This window comes from Lytechinus pictus, chromosome 5 (assembly GCF_037042905.1).
Source record: "Lytechinus pictus isolate F3 Inbred chromosome 5, Lp3.0, whole genome shotgun sequence".
Classification (NCBI taxonomy): domain Eukaryota; kingdom Metazoa; phylum Echinodermata; class Echinoidea; order Temnopleuroida; family Toxopneustidae; genus Lytechinus; species Lytechinus pictus.
Window position 1 is genome coordinate 4,288,997 of NC_087249.1, and position 16,567 is coordinate 4,305,563.

Below are 16,567 nucleotides of genomic sequence, written 5' to 3' on the forward strand. Positions count from 1 at the left end.
TATCAAGAGTTTTGACAATGATAGAGCCAAAGATAAGACAGGGCTGTTTCTTTTTGCAAGAGATCAGTGTCACAAAGTTGGGTAACAGCCTAAGTGAGGCATTTGTATAGCGCCATCTATCTAGAAACAATCTCTTCCCAGGTGCATTGTTATTATTATTATTACCCGGCTTTAGCTCGAGCTGCACACGTAGTGTACATGTATAGACAGCAAATAAAATGCTACCAAAACTATGCACTTATTTTTTTAATGCAAAAAATACACACCATTAAAGTGGATGAAAGATGTCAGAAAAAAAAGAAAATCAAAACTTTAAGAATGACAATTCAAAAACATCACTAGAGGTATTCATTTTTTTATCTATTTATCTGTGAAAGGAACATGCATCACATTTTTTTCCGTCAGTATATTTATTTTGAGCTTAAAGTCATTCTCAAAGATCTTATCACTTCAAGTGGGTGAAGAAAGATGTATTACTAATGCTCTGATATTGGGCCTTCCTCTTTCATTCTATTTCAGTTCTATATGCTTAAACTTATCACCATCAGTTGGCAATCAAACTAATCATTCTAGTTTGTAACATGATTTTTGTTGTAAAAGGGCAATATAATTTTTAACACAAGTTAAATATTCACAAGAGTGAAACAGCATGGCTACAATTTACTTGTTTCCAATTCCCCTGATATGACATAATGCCTTATTTTATAGATAGGTAGATAGATAGATAGGATGGATTTGATGCGAGATTACACTATTCATTATCTTGTTATTAATACAAAAAGTCATTTTATCCCCCCAAAAAGAGAAACAGGTTCATAACACCTTTGTGACAATTGGTCAAAGAACACTTCATTTAATGAAGAGGCCGTCCAAAATACTGACACAAGATTTTAAGGTTAAAAATAATCATTTTCTTTCCCAAATAGAGAGGGTCTGGGGGAATTTAAGTAATTAGAAGGAATTGATTTTATTTTCTTCATACATTTACTTTCAAACATTGCTACATGGTGCAGAAAAAAAAGCTGTACTACTATTACCCAAGAGACTTTCTACTTTTGGAAGCCTCGAGTTTGGTCACTGTCTGTTATATATTATAAAAGGTGGGATACAGAGGTAGCAAGAGAGAAAGAATAAGTAGTTGATAAAAGGGAAGAAAAGGGGGATGAATAACAAAGAGTGAAACAAAGGAAAAGATAATAATATGCAATCACTGTGAAGACATCTCAGGATTGCATTGATTCAAGCTAACAATTGAAAGAAGTTGAGTGTGTGCACATTCGATATGGTATAATCTGAGGATTGCCAAATGTGGGTGACCTGGGCAAAGTAAAGAATCACCCTTCTCCAAATGAACACATCTCCAAATGACCAAATATAGTATTTGAATGTATTCCCAAATAAGTTAACAAGAAAATAAGACAAATTCATTGATTTCTTCCTCTTGTTTTGTTTTCAAGGCCCAACTCCAAAGAGATAAAAGCTCAACAACTCAGCAGCAGAGATCTAAGATTACAAGTATTCCTCACCTCATCTCCTGTGTAATTCCCAATGTTCTTGACTGTCACCTTAACTGTAACATTCTGGCATGGTTGTATGGCAGTAGGTGTCACCATCAGATCAGAATAGTTGAACAACGTGTACGAAAGACCATAGCCGAATGGAAGGAGAGGGTCACCATAGAAATAGCGGTAGGTACGCCCATCCATGGAATAATTCTCCATTGGTGGGATCTAGAAAAAAGGGGAATATATTTGATAAAAAGAGCCAATAAATAACATTTAATAATATATCCCTTGACAGTTCTAGTTGTAAAAAATTATATGTATGAATGTAATTCCCCCCAAAATAATATTTACTATGGAGCAAGCCTGAGGCCCATAATTTTGATAAGAAACACAAATTATTTCAGAGTCTATTTCCTTCATTTTTAAAATGTAAATAACATTTTCAAAAAGTTAACTCTTTCATTAAATAATAAATGAAATAAATATATATCAAATTGCTTGCATTAACATAATCAACTGTTATGCCATTTAAGTGTTTGTACTCTCCCTACTTATTGGGTTAAAAATTAAAGCAAAGAAATCCTTATATCATCAAACAAGCATACAATTTTTTTTCTTAACTAGGTAATATTGAAAGCTGGCAGCTAAAGTCAACAGAAACTTTAAAAATGTAGCTGGGTAGATATACCGTTATTCTTCTTCTTCTTCTTCTGGAAACCGTTATTATTATTATCATAGCTATGACACTACAAAGGAGATAAATCTGCATGCTAAAGGTGTATCAATTAATGACAGGATACCCCAAAACATATACAAGTATACTTTACTAATATTATGTCAAATGTATCGTTACAAGACAGTGGTCATTTATTAAACTCCTTAATTCAATGCATCACCTTTCTGCCACAAATTAATTACCCAGTATAACAACCAGGCTTCGTTGCAGTCACTTTCACAGTTTACTGACCTGAGCATCCATAGCGGGCCAGGTGGAAGGAAGCCTGCCCCCAGGGTTTGAGCCAGGGGCATTCTGGAACATCATCCTTAGAGCCACACCCGTTGCCTGGGAAGGAAAGAAACACTCTACAATAGCTTGAACTGAAGGGCTGGACATGGCCCAAGTGATGTTAAGAGGTCCAGCGTTGAAAAGAAGAAGGATAACTGGTTTCCCTGAGGCTGGCATAAAGATTAAATGAACAAATTCAGGTTAAAGATAAAGTTTGTTGGCGCGTATTCTTAAGTCGTTTTGATTTAAACTCTGGTTTACAGTTTTTCTTTAACTATCGATAGCCAATAGTGGCATTAGTCTCTAACGGTATACTTTCAATATATCATCTCATTTTTCTCTCAAATCATTCTTTACTTTTTCAGAAGGATAAATAAGATAGCTTTCATCACCATTCACAGGTTAGGAAAGAGCACAGTAAACATAAGAAACATACAATATAAGGAATCTTTGACATTTGTTGCTTTCCATAGTTTTATTACAGGGTTAGACCATGGACTAAGTTAAACCTGACTTCAGAATACGAGCCATACTCTCTAAAGGCCTGTTACACAATGCTTACACATTAATAGTACAGTTGATTGCACATAATGATTAATGTTATCCAACATTAACATCACCAAATAGATGATATGTGCGCACACACTGAAGAAAAATAGATGAAAAATGCAAGCTTGTTCACATGTACAATCAGTTTCACTATTTACAATTACAAGTAACAAAAATTTACACAAATGGTATCAAATTTCATACTATGGAAAGGCAATTTGCTCACAGGATTTCTATATTTTCTTGCTTGAATTTATGGGCCTCTTACATGTATGTTACAACATCAACCTGTTTGGTGCAACCATGTGTGTTAACAACTTTGTTCCTTACCCCAAGATGGCACTATTGCTGAAATATGATGATATTTAATTACATATATGTAATAAACATTGTTGCCATAGCCTATAATCTAGGCACAGGCTTTTACGAGTCTGATGATATTACATCAGCAATTCACCCCCGGGGGGGCCACTTACATTGACGAGTGGATACCATGCGCGACCAAAAAAACACGTAATAAGGATGTCTTTTTCAAGATAGGGCACGTTACGTACGTAACGTGATAAGGGTGTCAAAAACACAAAAATAATGAAAAAAGGGTATCTATTTCGCTAGGAAAGTTACGTGTTTAGGGTCAAATTTGCGGGGATGATAAAACAAAATTAAAATGTTTTATAAAGGATGTCCTTTTTGCCCCAACACTACGTGTTTAGAGTCCGATTTGCGCGAGGTGTGGAAGCCGGGGCCGTACTAAACCAAATGGTGTGTAAACTGTAAAGGTAAAACCGGACGACCGACGGACCCGTGACATAACAATAAAATATCGCTGTACTTGTTTAGGGGTTCATTTCAGGGAATACTTGCCAAGAGTATCGTTTTGTTTCCAATACTTGTTAAGGGTAGGGTTTCAGACGCCAATACTTGTTAAGGGGTGCATTTTCAGAATATGGAAAATACGTGTTTAGGGTGCTTTTCGAGACCCCTTGGTCGCGCATGGTATCCACTCGTCAATGGAAGTGGCCCCCCCGGGAATTCACCTGATTCGGCAGACTATGCATATAATAATAATATAGGATCTGTATAATGCACATATCCACCTTTGTAGGTGTTCATGGCGCTCCTATATTATCCCTGGCTAGCTAGTCTACCAATTACAGTGCTCACAGCTTTCCTCACAAGAGTTAAGTGCAGCACAATGTGAGTAAATTTCTTGCTGAAGGAAAACACGCCATGGCTGGGAATCAAACCCACGTCCCTCATATTGAAAGACAAGAGTCTCAACTACTAGACCTCGACGAAGCAACTACTTCTGCCTTTACATTATCGAATATTAAATATTCTCTGCAGATTTTCCATTACAGAACAATGCCACGTCGATAAAAAACGAGAATTAATGCAAGACTGGAGTGGATGGGAATGTCATTATAGCATATCAGTCTGTCTCCAAAATTATTGCTTTCAACATACCATAGCGTACAGCATCTTGAAGGAGTTGTTCTTGTTTGCCTGGAAGCAACATGTCACGTCTGTCAACACCTTCCATCTCAATACCAATCCCTAAGAGATAAAGAGAGGGGTTGTGAGTGAAGTGGTAGCTTTGCCAGTGGAATACTTCTATCTCTATGCCTTTCAGAAAAGTGCAGGGATTGGATTAACTTTTCATTGACAGGCAACTTAACAAGCAGACATTTTGTACTATATTCCATCATCATAACCAAAATCATCATTACAATAATAACCATTGTAACTCTGATAATAATCGTCATCATACTGATCACAAGTGTCATAATCATCATTATCATCATCCTAACCACCATCATTATCATCTACATCTATACCATCATCATCATCATCATCATCATCATCATCATCATCATCATCATCATCATCATCATCATCATCATCGTCATCATCATCATCATCATCATCTAATCATGACCAGCACCACCGTCAGCAGCAACAGCAGCATCACCAAAAACATCAGTCCTTAACACTTTCAAAATCATCAACATCATCATTATGAAGTGTCAATACGATCTGCAGTTTACCAAGCATATTTGATAAGAAAAATTACCACCATCAAAATCACAATTTGAATTACCTCCAGCATCATCATCATCATTGCAACCAGTCATAAACGTCACCAAAATTATCACACGTACCAAGAGTAATTACTCCTGCTTCTACCATCGTCATCATTATAATTGTCATTTCTTAGAATCATTCTTACACCTTCACCACAATCATCATCATCATCATTATCATCATCAATATACCTGTTCCCAAACAAACAACCACAATGTCTGCTCCCGTCACAGCATTCAGGACACCTTGCTGATCGTAGGCTTCACACTTAGGATCCGGACATCCAGAGGCATCCTTGGTCTTGGTTGCTATTGGTGACAGACCTTCTAGGACCGTGGTAACAAACCGAGGGTCAGGCTCTGGTGCGTAGTCACCAAAGAGGAGGATGGAGTTATTGGCAAAAGGTCCTACTACCTGATGAAAATAGAAAAGAAGGAGGTAACTGAAACAGTGTGCAAGACAAAAGAAGAATCATTGGAGAGTGTTAAGTATGTGATTGTTAAAGTGGTCAGCAAAGGTTAGCAAAAACAAAAGACAGCAAACTTTGAAGTATTATTATCGTAAGAGAAATTAATACAAAAGGAAGATACCTGAGAAAATATGCCAATCAAATTATCTAATTACGAACATAGAAGTTGAAATGCTTAGTTTCCAATCAGTTTAGATCTGTTGTAATTATATTTTTAGAAAAATATAACTATTGCAAACTGATTAATGAATCCTCAATAACATGACATCTTTATGAAATGCAAATGAAATATTTTGTATAAAAATTTTGTTCAAAATCTCATACTTTATGGAAAAAAAATAAAGCATCACAGTGAAAAATTACTTCCCACACATCATCCTCTTCTCTAGATAATGATTAACTACCTTTTATTTGTCAACCTGTTCACTTCTATTCTTTCCAGTCTCTCTTCAAGGGAACAGGTGATATAAGCCATACTGACTTACATAATCAAGTTCAAATTGAAAAATATGTCACAAAGGCAGAATCATGCATCTAAAACACCTTTTTTTCTTTAAGTAGTCTATGAAAAGCATTGGTTTACACCTCAGGATCCATACTGACATGTACATTATGTATCAATATCACTTACTGCTAGAGTTTGAATGATGCCCTCTATTGGCAGAGCGTTCCTCTCATTCTTGATAAGCACAAAGCTCTTGAGGGCAGCCTTCACTGCAAGTTGTTGGTGTTCAGGTGACAGTACAACTTGATCCGCATTGAGCTGGGCATAGGGGTTGAGATCCACCGGGTCAAACTCACCAAGACGTAGGCGGGTGTAGAAAAGAGGAGACAAACTGTCTCGAAGGTCTTTGATGGTTAGCATGCCAAGTTGAACCTGAATAAAATGAGAGTATTACTGTTCTGGATATTACAAAAAGCTCAGAAAAAGAGCTAGGCAACATTTTGTGAGAAAAATTACCCCTTGTGACTGAACCGGGGCCAGGGCTGGGGCAGGGCAGGGGCAAGGCAGGGATAAGAATAGGGTTAGGAGTTTAAGTATTTACAGCATCAGTCTACTTATATCAATATAATATTTAAAAACTGCTCAACCCGACAGTATTAGGCACATAACCCAAAGATATAGAACTTACATCTTTCACACAGGAATCCTTCTTATCGCTAATCCTCACATTTATCACAGAAAAATCAATTTGCCGGGAATGCTTGAAAACCGATGTAAAAGATGCAACTCGTCCAACAGCTTTCCAGGATTTCCCATTGACTGTCTATGACAGTAGTAATATAAAGATACTTTTGGTATTCCTGCATGAAAGATGCAGCTCTAACTTTTGGTAGGGTATTCATTAACCATCAAAGGCATCATCTGTTCTCACCGCTTCTGTAAGATAATCATATACAGCAGGCAGATTATGTCCCAAATCCAGGTTGCACCCTGCTTTGAGGCTCTTTACAGCAGTTTCCAGATATGATGTGGTGTAGTTGTGCGAGATTTCCTCCAGCTCTAGTGCTCTCTGATCACTGACTACATAACCTTTGAACCCCCACTCTTTCCTCAGAACATCGGTCAAGAGATAGGAGTTAGCACAAGCAGGGATGCCATTTACACTAATGAAGAAAGAAATGAAGGAAAGATGGCAATTTTCTACAAAATGTGGATATATACGAAAAAATGATTTGCTCCAACACTAACAACAAGACATACCATTAAAGAATGTTTGGAAAGTTTGTTTGAATCATTTTTTTTCTTGCAATATTGCACTATTATTAACTGTTTTTGCTTCCAAGAAAATAAGAAAAATAATATATAAATTCACTTAGCTTTCCAAAAATGCCATGTTCCAAATCACCTTGAGAGAAAAGTTCATTCACCTAAACTTCACATCTGTACCTTCCCTGGAGCAACAGATAGTCATACAAGATACTTGACAGGAAAGATCAATAAGCTGATATGGTGATGTCAGTGAACTCATCTCACCTGTTATAGCTGCACATGAAACTGTATGTTCCAGCCTTGATGCACTCTTTAAATGCTGGGAAAAATGTCACCTGCAAATCTTTATCTGACACCTAGAAAGAGTAAAAACAAAAAAAGTTAATTTCATCTGTGATAAAAATATGTCAAGTTGAAAATTGCAAAAAAGTGCAAGAGAAACATGAGAGCATTGACATCTTTAATAGACAACTTGTTGAATGTCATATCCATATCTTTCTTGCAGGAATCCTGCAAACAGCTACTCATAACATATCATTACAGTCACCATAGACAAAACAATTGAGACTGCAGGAAAGTTGCAATGAAAAGACACAGAGCATCCTTTAATAAAGTGGGATTCCTGATAAAACATGCAGCGCAGACTTTCAATAAGTTGCATTAATAGGATGACATTGATTATTTTCTTTGATTGAAGTATCATATTAAAGAACAGATATGCTGTTCGGGGATGTAATTTTATTTTTGAACGTTAAGATATCATCCACCAAATGATTTTATTTGTTTAATTTATCTTTATATCACTCTTTATCTCCTCGTGATCAAAGTGGAGACTCAGTGCTATTATTATACATGTATACCATTTATCAATAATACGTGTGATCAAACTATAATAAAGTATCCTTAATTCTTGTTTTTTCCTGGGACACACTGTATAATGAAAGGATGCAGGTATTTGAATTTCACTGATATACATCTTTAACTATTTGTGCACTGGGCCATGAACCCCTCTATGCTGGATTATTTTCAGGGAGGGAAACGATGGATTGTTTGTTTGAGTGTGAAATGGGAAGTTCGCATGGCACCAAGTGTGCATTGTTGCAAAATATGCGTAGAAAGGGTGAATCTCTCTCTGAGTTATATATTTCTCTATTGTTCATGATTGAAGCTGATATTTTGTTAGTATTGTTGTAGCCATTGTTGTTTTTTATTGCCTCTGCTGCTGCTGTTGTTGTTATACAATATACCTTGGCATTGAATGAGAACCTTGATGAGGGGTAGTTTTCAGGTCCAGAATAAGCTGCAAAATGTTTACATCCAGCGTTAGCCAGAATGTACCTAGGATGGTTGCCCTGGAGTCCCCGTACAAAGCTCTTAGCAAGCTCTCCCGTCAGGTATGGGTCCTCACCGTATGTCTCCTGTTGAATAAAAGAAACAAAAGATCGAAATTAGATTTAACCTTCTGATTACTGAATCTAATATTAACATAGAAATATTGCAGCAAATATCAGGTAACCCACTGCCTACTGAAACCAGATGGTCCCTGCATAAAAGTTTATTAGAATTTTGGAATTCAGCAGTCAAGTAGTTAACAAATGAGAAGCTACAGATCAACTATAGAGCATAATTCACTACAGCTTTTCTTTTGTTAACTACTTGACTGCTGATTTCCACAGTGGTGATGTCAGCAACCACAGAAGCAGCTGTTTAGTGGGTGGGAAGTAGTGTCTGTCGAAGTGGTAATAACTGTGATTAATCAAGTGATAGTGGAAGACTGGAAATGATAGCTGGAGTGGAAGAGAAGACAGAAAGTGTACCAACATTACCAGCAAAAACAGCATAAGGGCATTTTCACCACAGATGGACACAGAGGCAAAAAATAAAGTTGATATTCATGTCAAATGCTTTATGTTTTTTAATAAAACAAGACCTGAAGTTTCTGAGACAAAATTTTTTTCCGACTCTGGCAGCCATTTTTTATTTCAAAATGGCTGCCAAAGTATGGATACAAATTAGTGTTGAAAATAGTATATTGATACATATTTTGTTTTGACAGATTTTTAAAGAACAGGTTTGATCATGATGTTTTCGCCTTTGATTTAGCTTGCTATTATAACACTTTTTAAAATCCCACAGAAAGAAACACCAGTAATTCATTCATCTGATAAAAAAAACATTGATGAAGTATGTGATATGGTATGTAATGTCAGTTACCGAAAACATGAACTTTTTTTTCTCATTTCCTGGAAAAGAGGATATATTATATGAAACTTAGTAGATTTCCTCTCTAGGTAACTCCCCTCCCTTCTACACCAAAATTAAAGATTACCAATTAACAATGAAGCAATAGGGTACCATTAAATATATGTAATGTCAGTTACCAAGTGGAAAATGTAATGTCAGTTACCGAGATGTAATGTCAGTTACCATGATAAAACGTTGGTTACCATTATTGAAATGCAAATATGTGGTCAATTTTATGGTGAAGAAATATTGTATACTTGTTATTTAACCCTAAGAAGACGGGGGGGGGGGGGCTGATTCAGCCCCCCCTCGACATTTTTCGCGATAAATCCACTGCTCGAATGTTTTTGACCGCGTCGCTAGCTGACTTTTTACCTTCAAGTCTCGAGCAACTTTTGAGACCAAAATTGTGACCCCCGGGTACACGGTTCCGAAATTACGCAACATTTTGTAAGTGCATGCAGACCCAAAATTACTCAAAAACGTGAATTTGTGTAAAAATCCAATGCAAATAGTGTTTTCAGCCAAAATTCATAAAATGTATCATTATTTTTCCTTTTACTGCTAAAATCAATTAATTTTATCTTGTATAGGGCCAAAATAAAGTCCCTGACAATTTCCATTGAAAAAACAATAAAAAACAAAAAGTCCAAAAAACAAAGAAATACATAAGAAATTTAGAAAACAATAGAATACATAAGAAAATAAATGTGATGTTGAAATTTTTGAAAAATAAATTTGATCAGATGCCTATCTAGAGTATGTGAAACAAAAATTAGCATTTTAGGGTCATTATTTTATTAATTAGATCAAACTTATGATTTTACGCATAAATTAGCATAATTAATCAGCAATGAGATTTTCTGCAGAATTTGATTTTATAGTTTTGTAGATAATGCCATGGGTAAAGCGCGTGCCAATTTTCGTTGCGATCGTGCGATCGACGGCCGAGATCATAAAGGGGGGCTGAATCAGTTGCATTCCCATCGTGCAAAAAAAATTACTATGAAATTGTTTTGTACATGCACTTTACCAAGTACCTAATTGTTTGTATCAGACAATTTTTTGTTTGGTTTTCGGGGGGGGGGGGTAGGGGGTACTTTTCCCAACCTATTGCCTAAATCTGCAACATTTTTTAAGCTTAACATTGTGATGAAGGGGATTTCCAGGGTCCCTTTTTTAGTTTCTAGGATTCTTTTGAGCATTGCCTCGCTAAAAGTAAATTCCTGGATTTTATACCTGTTAGTAGTGTGGATGTGTGATACAATTTTGTTTTTGGTTTATAAGTATAGATGAAAAGTGAAATTTGACAGTTCTGATCAATGTTGCATGGATCTACTAAAACTGTGGTGTTTTTTCTAATTTACAAATAGTTCAGTTTCAGTTTAGAAGCTGGAGTTTATTTTTTGTTGACAGCTTATAAAAGAAATTAGCAAAGAAAATGATTGAACAAATTATGAAGAGAATTGAAATCTGACAGATATGAACAAGCATTGCTTGCACTGACCATAATAGAAATCACTAAAACTACATGGCTGCATGAGATTCGGGGGAGGGGTACATGTAGCCTAGGGGAGGAGACCCTTATTAATTTTGCCTTTTTTGAGGGGAGGGGGAGGTTGGAGAAGGAAAAGGTTTAAAAAGTCAATATAAAACGGATGAATATATTATGGGTGTATAGTCAGAAAAATCCATGTGTACAGTCAATGCAATATTAAATTACTATAGGAAAACATGTAGCTGCTATGACCCCACCCCCCCTGTAAGTAAAACATACATTTCTTATCTTTTGATAATTAAAAATGTGAAGTATTATCAAACTCTTATGATTTTAAAAAGCCTTACATATAAGTACCAAGAAAATTATGCCTTTGAAAATCATATAGCACTGGATAATGTTAATGTGTATTGTCAGTTACCGACAAGTAATGATAAAAATGTTCAAATCAAAGAAAGGAATTAAGAAAAAGAAAAAGTTTTTTCATTGAAATGTTCCTAAAAACTCGGGTATACTTCCACATCAAGCTCACTTTCATGTGAAGCCCTGCACAGAAGATACAATGCAATGATTCCACACATTTGACTTCCATGTGTTATCTCTATGGCAAATTAAGTGTAATGTCAGTTACCGTAATGTCAGTTACCAGCATGGTTGTGGAAAAATTATCATAGTCCCCAAAAGACAAAAACGAATTGTTTAATATTTTGACACATCTTAACCTAGTAACGGAGGTTAATTAACATATTCAAATTATTTCTCTATATACTCAGGGACATGAGATATTTCAATTTTAATGAACACCCTGAAATTGCATGTCCTTTTGCGTAATGTCAGTTACCGACACATTTTTGCTTGCTGATGCGTAAAAAAATGTGGTTACATAGGAAAACTTAGTATCAGAGTATACAGCAAGGTTCACTTTATTAACTCTATCAAAAGCAAGCTCCCATCATTTGTTGTTTTAGAGATACACACAATGGAAGGTGTGAAAACATTGTGCCGTGTAATGTCAGTTACCGTGAAAATGCCCATAAGCAGAGGCAGGGTATTTACTCTCAATAATACAGGCACTAGTGGTAGAAATTGTACATAGTTAATGCTTGTGATAATTACATCATGATCATTGCATAATTGAGCTGTAATTTCTTATATTCATTTTCTGCTTCTGGATTCTTTTCAACCTGGCCATCCCTGTGAAAATGGAATATCCTCGGGCCATATTTTTGAAATGGTCCCTGTTTCAACAAAACCTGTCATCAATAAGAAATGAAACCAAAAGGGGCCTATGCTATTTGTCAAAGAGTAGAGTATTCACCAGATGTATTGCACCCACCAGTCTCTAGCAAACCTCAATAGTACAATACACCAGAAGGTGGCTGATCTGTACTCAGAGAGGAAGAAGAAGAAAATAAAAATTATTTTTTAAATCTTTAATAAAGTTGCTCTAGGCTCATCAAATTCTGAAATTCAAAGTACCTTACATCATTAAATCATAATCTGCCATTGATAACATACTTTACTGAAACACAGCCCTGGACCCTGGAGGTAGTTCTTACTTGGTTTCTTCCCCAGTATGGATGTCTCATGATGTTGATAACAGGACTGAAGCAACTCAATCCTTGATGATTGTTAAAGTCTCCATGTGCTTTGTAGTAGTTGTTCTTAGCTCTGACCTCATAGCCGGTTGCATTGGCAACTTGAAATAGGAGGTCACGGCTGAAAAAAAGAAAGCACTTTAAAGTACATAAAGTTTTACCAAGAAATTTGTTTGAAGCTTCTTCCCCATTCATAATGTTATATGTAATCTTCAAACTACTCATACAGTAAATAATCATGATATATCATGATCATTTTATGTAAATGATCATGATAAGGGTTAAATAAATGCATCCCTGTGTATGCTTTAGGCATAAATTATGAAGGGGTTTCAACGATAAGTTGATTTTAATACAAGCAGTAAAATTAGATGAATTCATTGATGAAGATTTGATGAAAATCCATTGAAGAATAAGAGATAATCTACTAAATAGAAATTTCAATGGTATTTTATGACATATGAGGGAGCTGTTTGCATGAGACATCACAAAATCAAACTTTAAAATTTGATACATGTAACTAACGTTAAGCCTGACCACTCATTCAATGAACAGGGCCTGACCATAAGTTACTCTATTCTATTCTTCTTCTAAACCTTCATTAATGTGTACTTTTTTCCTCTGCTTTTAATAAAACGAACTTAAAATCAGGTCAGGGTGAACTTTTACTTCAAGTTCAAGGTAACAAAATATCTTGTCATGATAATGTAAAGGATTTCATGGATCATATTCTTACTTGACGTTAATGTTTTTCAGAAAATATACGTGACACCTATTATCTGCTTTGGCATTGCCTTACCTTGCTTTTGATTGACTTACAAAACTATACTATAGTATAAGAATAGGGCCTAACTTGTAAGATGTCATTAAAAGTAAAACAACCTCATGTCATGTTTGTACTAAATCAAACATGGAGATTATTTCTGGTGTTTCATTCTCATCAATTAGTACCAACCTGAAAGCTGCAGCTAGGCCGAGAGCTTGTGGAAAGGCAGTGGCATTCTTCGCCTTAGCATCCCCGCGCAGGCACTCGGTGTTCCAAACATACTTGCCAATCTGCAGACGACTGATCCCCGGAGCTGGGCCGTTGGGATCCGCTCCTCCCCTCGCGAGCTGGTAGGTCATATCATCCACTTTTAAACGATTTAATAAATCGTCTAAACGCTGGTCCCATGGCAAGGAATGGTTCCAAAAAGGAAGTTCACTCTTTGATGCAAACTCGCCATTCCCAACACTAATTCTTATGAGAGAGAAAATGAATAGTCCTGCGAGAACTATTCTAACCATTTTCCCCGTCATTTTCATATAACATTTCTGATTCTGACTAGATCTTTGGCGCGATCAGGTGACCATAAAAGTTTATCACGTGACGTTTGGGAAGCGAGACACGCCCACTTTTATAATTAACCTTGCTTTAACTTTCGATTTTCAGCCAAAGCTAAAACGAAATCAATAAAAAGGCTTATCAAACTTAAATACTTTCATCGATAGGATAAAAAAGTGATGCAAAATGCCTACCACGTAACAAGGATCAAATTGTGGACCATGTTTGACAGAAGAATTTTCTTCTTGTTGCTACTATTGTTGTTGTCGTTAAATTGAAGCAAATTTTAAGAATAAAAGGAAGATGATTTTTAAAGGAGAAGTCCACCCAAACAAAAAGTTGATTTAAATAAAAAGATAGTCCAACAAGCAGAACACTGAAAATGTCATCAAAATCGGATATAAAATAAGAAAGTTATGGCTTGTTTGACTTTTCTCTATTGATTAAAATCAACATTTTCTGGGGTGGACTCCGGGTTGGACTTGACCTTTAAAAACAAATCTAAAAAATCTCAATAAACTATTAAGACTTCGCACCATACTGATTGAGTCGATTGTGTTTTCAGCTGCACATTTATACATGTTAAACATAAACAAATGATGATTTATGCTAGAGAAATTTACATGTAGGCCTATCAGTATTGTTAGAAAAAATGTAAGAATATTACCTAAAAATAGAAAAAGATTTGGAAAGTTTAAGCATTGTGTAGTTTAAGCAGGACACTGCTAAAGTCAAATCTTCACACAATTTCGCCTTGGCATTTTTAGAAATCGGAAACATTGTAAGCCTATATGCTACGTATTCCTCTTTTTTTTCGTCATACTCTTTCTTACACGCAAAGATTTTCTGCTCTTTTAGATAGTACAGAAGCTTTGGGTTCGATCGTCCTTTTAAGGAGGGGATATCGTTTTTTCTCTCTTTCTCCCTCCATCACTTTGATTGCATTTTCACAAAATGATCAACTACGTGTATGTAAAATGGTGATTATTCAACAATCAAACGGAAATGCGGGGAACATGCACTGCAAAAAATCGGTGTTGATTTAACACCAGCCTGGTATCTATATCGGTCAACACCACTGAGAGAAGCGTTGAAACAACACCGGTTAAGAATCAAACCGATATTGGTTTAACACTAATTGGTGTTGCTTAAAATTGGTGTTAGCCTAACGCCAAACCGGTGTTGTTTCAACACCTCTCTGATGGACCGATATATACACCGGCGTTTTTGCAGTGTGGGAAGGGGATATCCAAATGGGTTTCATCTCGTCTCTGAATTTATTAAATTTTTCAATTAATGATATCTGAAGTACTGGTATAGGGGTGGGCCTGATATTACATCACGAGGCAAAAATGTCCTGCTGGAAGTACACCAACAAGTAATCTCCCTTGCGACGACTCCTCATGATACTTTGGTTAATGATTTACTAAAGCAATGAGACAACACAGCCCACCTATTACGAGTGACGCAAGTATCTCTATATATATGTTTGCACATCACCATGGCGATGGGAGGGCTCTCCTAGAATCGGACTTGGAATGACTGATCTCTTCTTAGGGGTCGGCAAACTCTGTATCCATCATGTTCTCATTTAGAACAGCAATAATGCAGACAGGGAATTTTAGATCGAACGATATTCCACACGAGTACGGAGAATATTCTCCAATATTATTCTGGAGTTTTTACAACCTCAACGCACCGCTGCAGCGCGCTGGCGTATCATCTTTTCCCCAGAAAGAGTTCATCTTTTTATCGGACAGTGAACAGCATCCGCTTGAAAAAAAATAGAGTGTCAAAACGCAACCCCCCCCCCCCGAGAAAAAAGCCCCCTAAATCACGATGGCATAACTCGAAGAGAGTATGTGATTTTCAAATGTGGGACATTTGCACACAAAAAATCCTTGGTTAGCGAGTATGCAAAGATGGGACATCTGCACAAAATCCAAGGGGCCGCGGAACCGGGGGGGGGGGGACATTGGGGACTTCTCTCCAACCCCCACTTTAAAGAAAAAAACGTACAAATTATCATCTGATTCTGATTTTTTGCATGTTCAGCGCCCCCCCCCCCCCCCACTTTTCAAAACCGTTCCACGGCCCCTTTGTCCCAGCGGCCTGCCCTCGAATCCTTGTTTTGGGGGTGCTTTTTGAATAAAGAGAAGAAAGTCAGCAAATAAATATAAAGAGGAAGGAAGAGAGAGCGAAAGAGGGAGTATCATGTGGACGAGAAAGGGAGAGAGAGGGGTAGATGAGAGAGAATGAGAACCAAAAAACTGGCGAATATACCGTTAGAATGAATAGATAAGTCCATGAAGTCATTTCGAATGTATTTCGTTTGTAATTTACTTTTCAGCACAAAGACCCCATCAAATCTTTGAAGAAATAACTTAATATAACAAAACACAATATGAATCAATAGGTACAATATAGCAGTTGGCTCAAACTTACTTCAAGTACGTATTTAGTAGCAAGTAAAAAAAAATCAGATTACATGGACATACTATGACGGCTAAAGATTCAATGCGACAACTCAAATTTCTGACACCACACTAAAAGGTAGTCATGAAGCTATGGATAA

General features: G+C 36.4%; 1 protein-coding gene across 1 annotated transcript; it reads right to left on the minus strand.

The window, feature by feature from the left end:
* Nucleotides 1-358: 358 nt before the first annotated feature.
* LOC129261910 (uncharacterized) lies at nucleotides 359-14,005 on the minus strand. Its single transcript, XM_054899934.2, has 10 exons — nucleotides 13,624-14,005; nucleotides 12,630-12,789; nucleotides 8,576-8,746; nucleotides 7,593-7,684; nucleotides 6,991-7,222; nucleotides 6,246-6,491; nucleotides 5,337-5,559; nucleotides 4,528-4,617; nucleotides 2,473-2,681; nucleotides 359-1,730 (listed from the first exon to the last, which is right to left on the minus strand). Exons 1-10 carry the CDS (start codon nucleotides 13,971-13,973, stop codon nucleotides 1,482-1,484), a joined length of 2,022 nt encoding a protein of 673 aa, XP_054755909.2. The 5' UTR covers nucleotides 13,974-14,005; the 3' UTR covers nucleotides 359-1,481.
* Between the last annotated feature and the right edge of the window lie 2,562 nt (nucleotides 14,006-16,567).

Coding starts and splice junctions, on each gene's coding strand:
- LOC129261910 (XM_054899934.2), bottom strand. CDS start 13,973: ATGAAAATGACGGGGAAAATGGTTAGAATAGTTCTCGCAGGACTATTC. Junction 8,747..12,629: donor CATACTGGGGAAGAAACCAA/GTAAGAACTACC, acceptor TTTATTCAACAG/GAGACATACGGTGAGGACCC. Junction 7,685..8,575: donor GGTTCTCATTCAATGCCAAG/GTATATTGTATA, acceptor TACTCTTTCTAG/GTGTCAGATAAAGATTTGCA.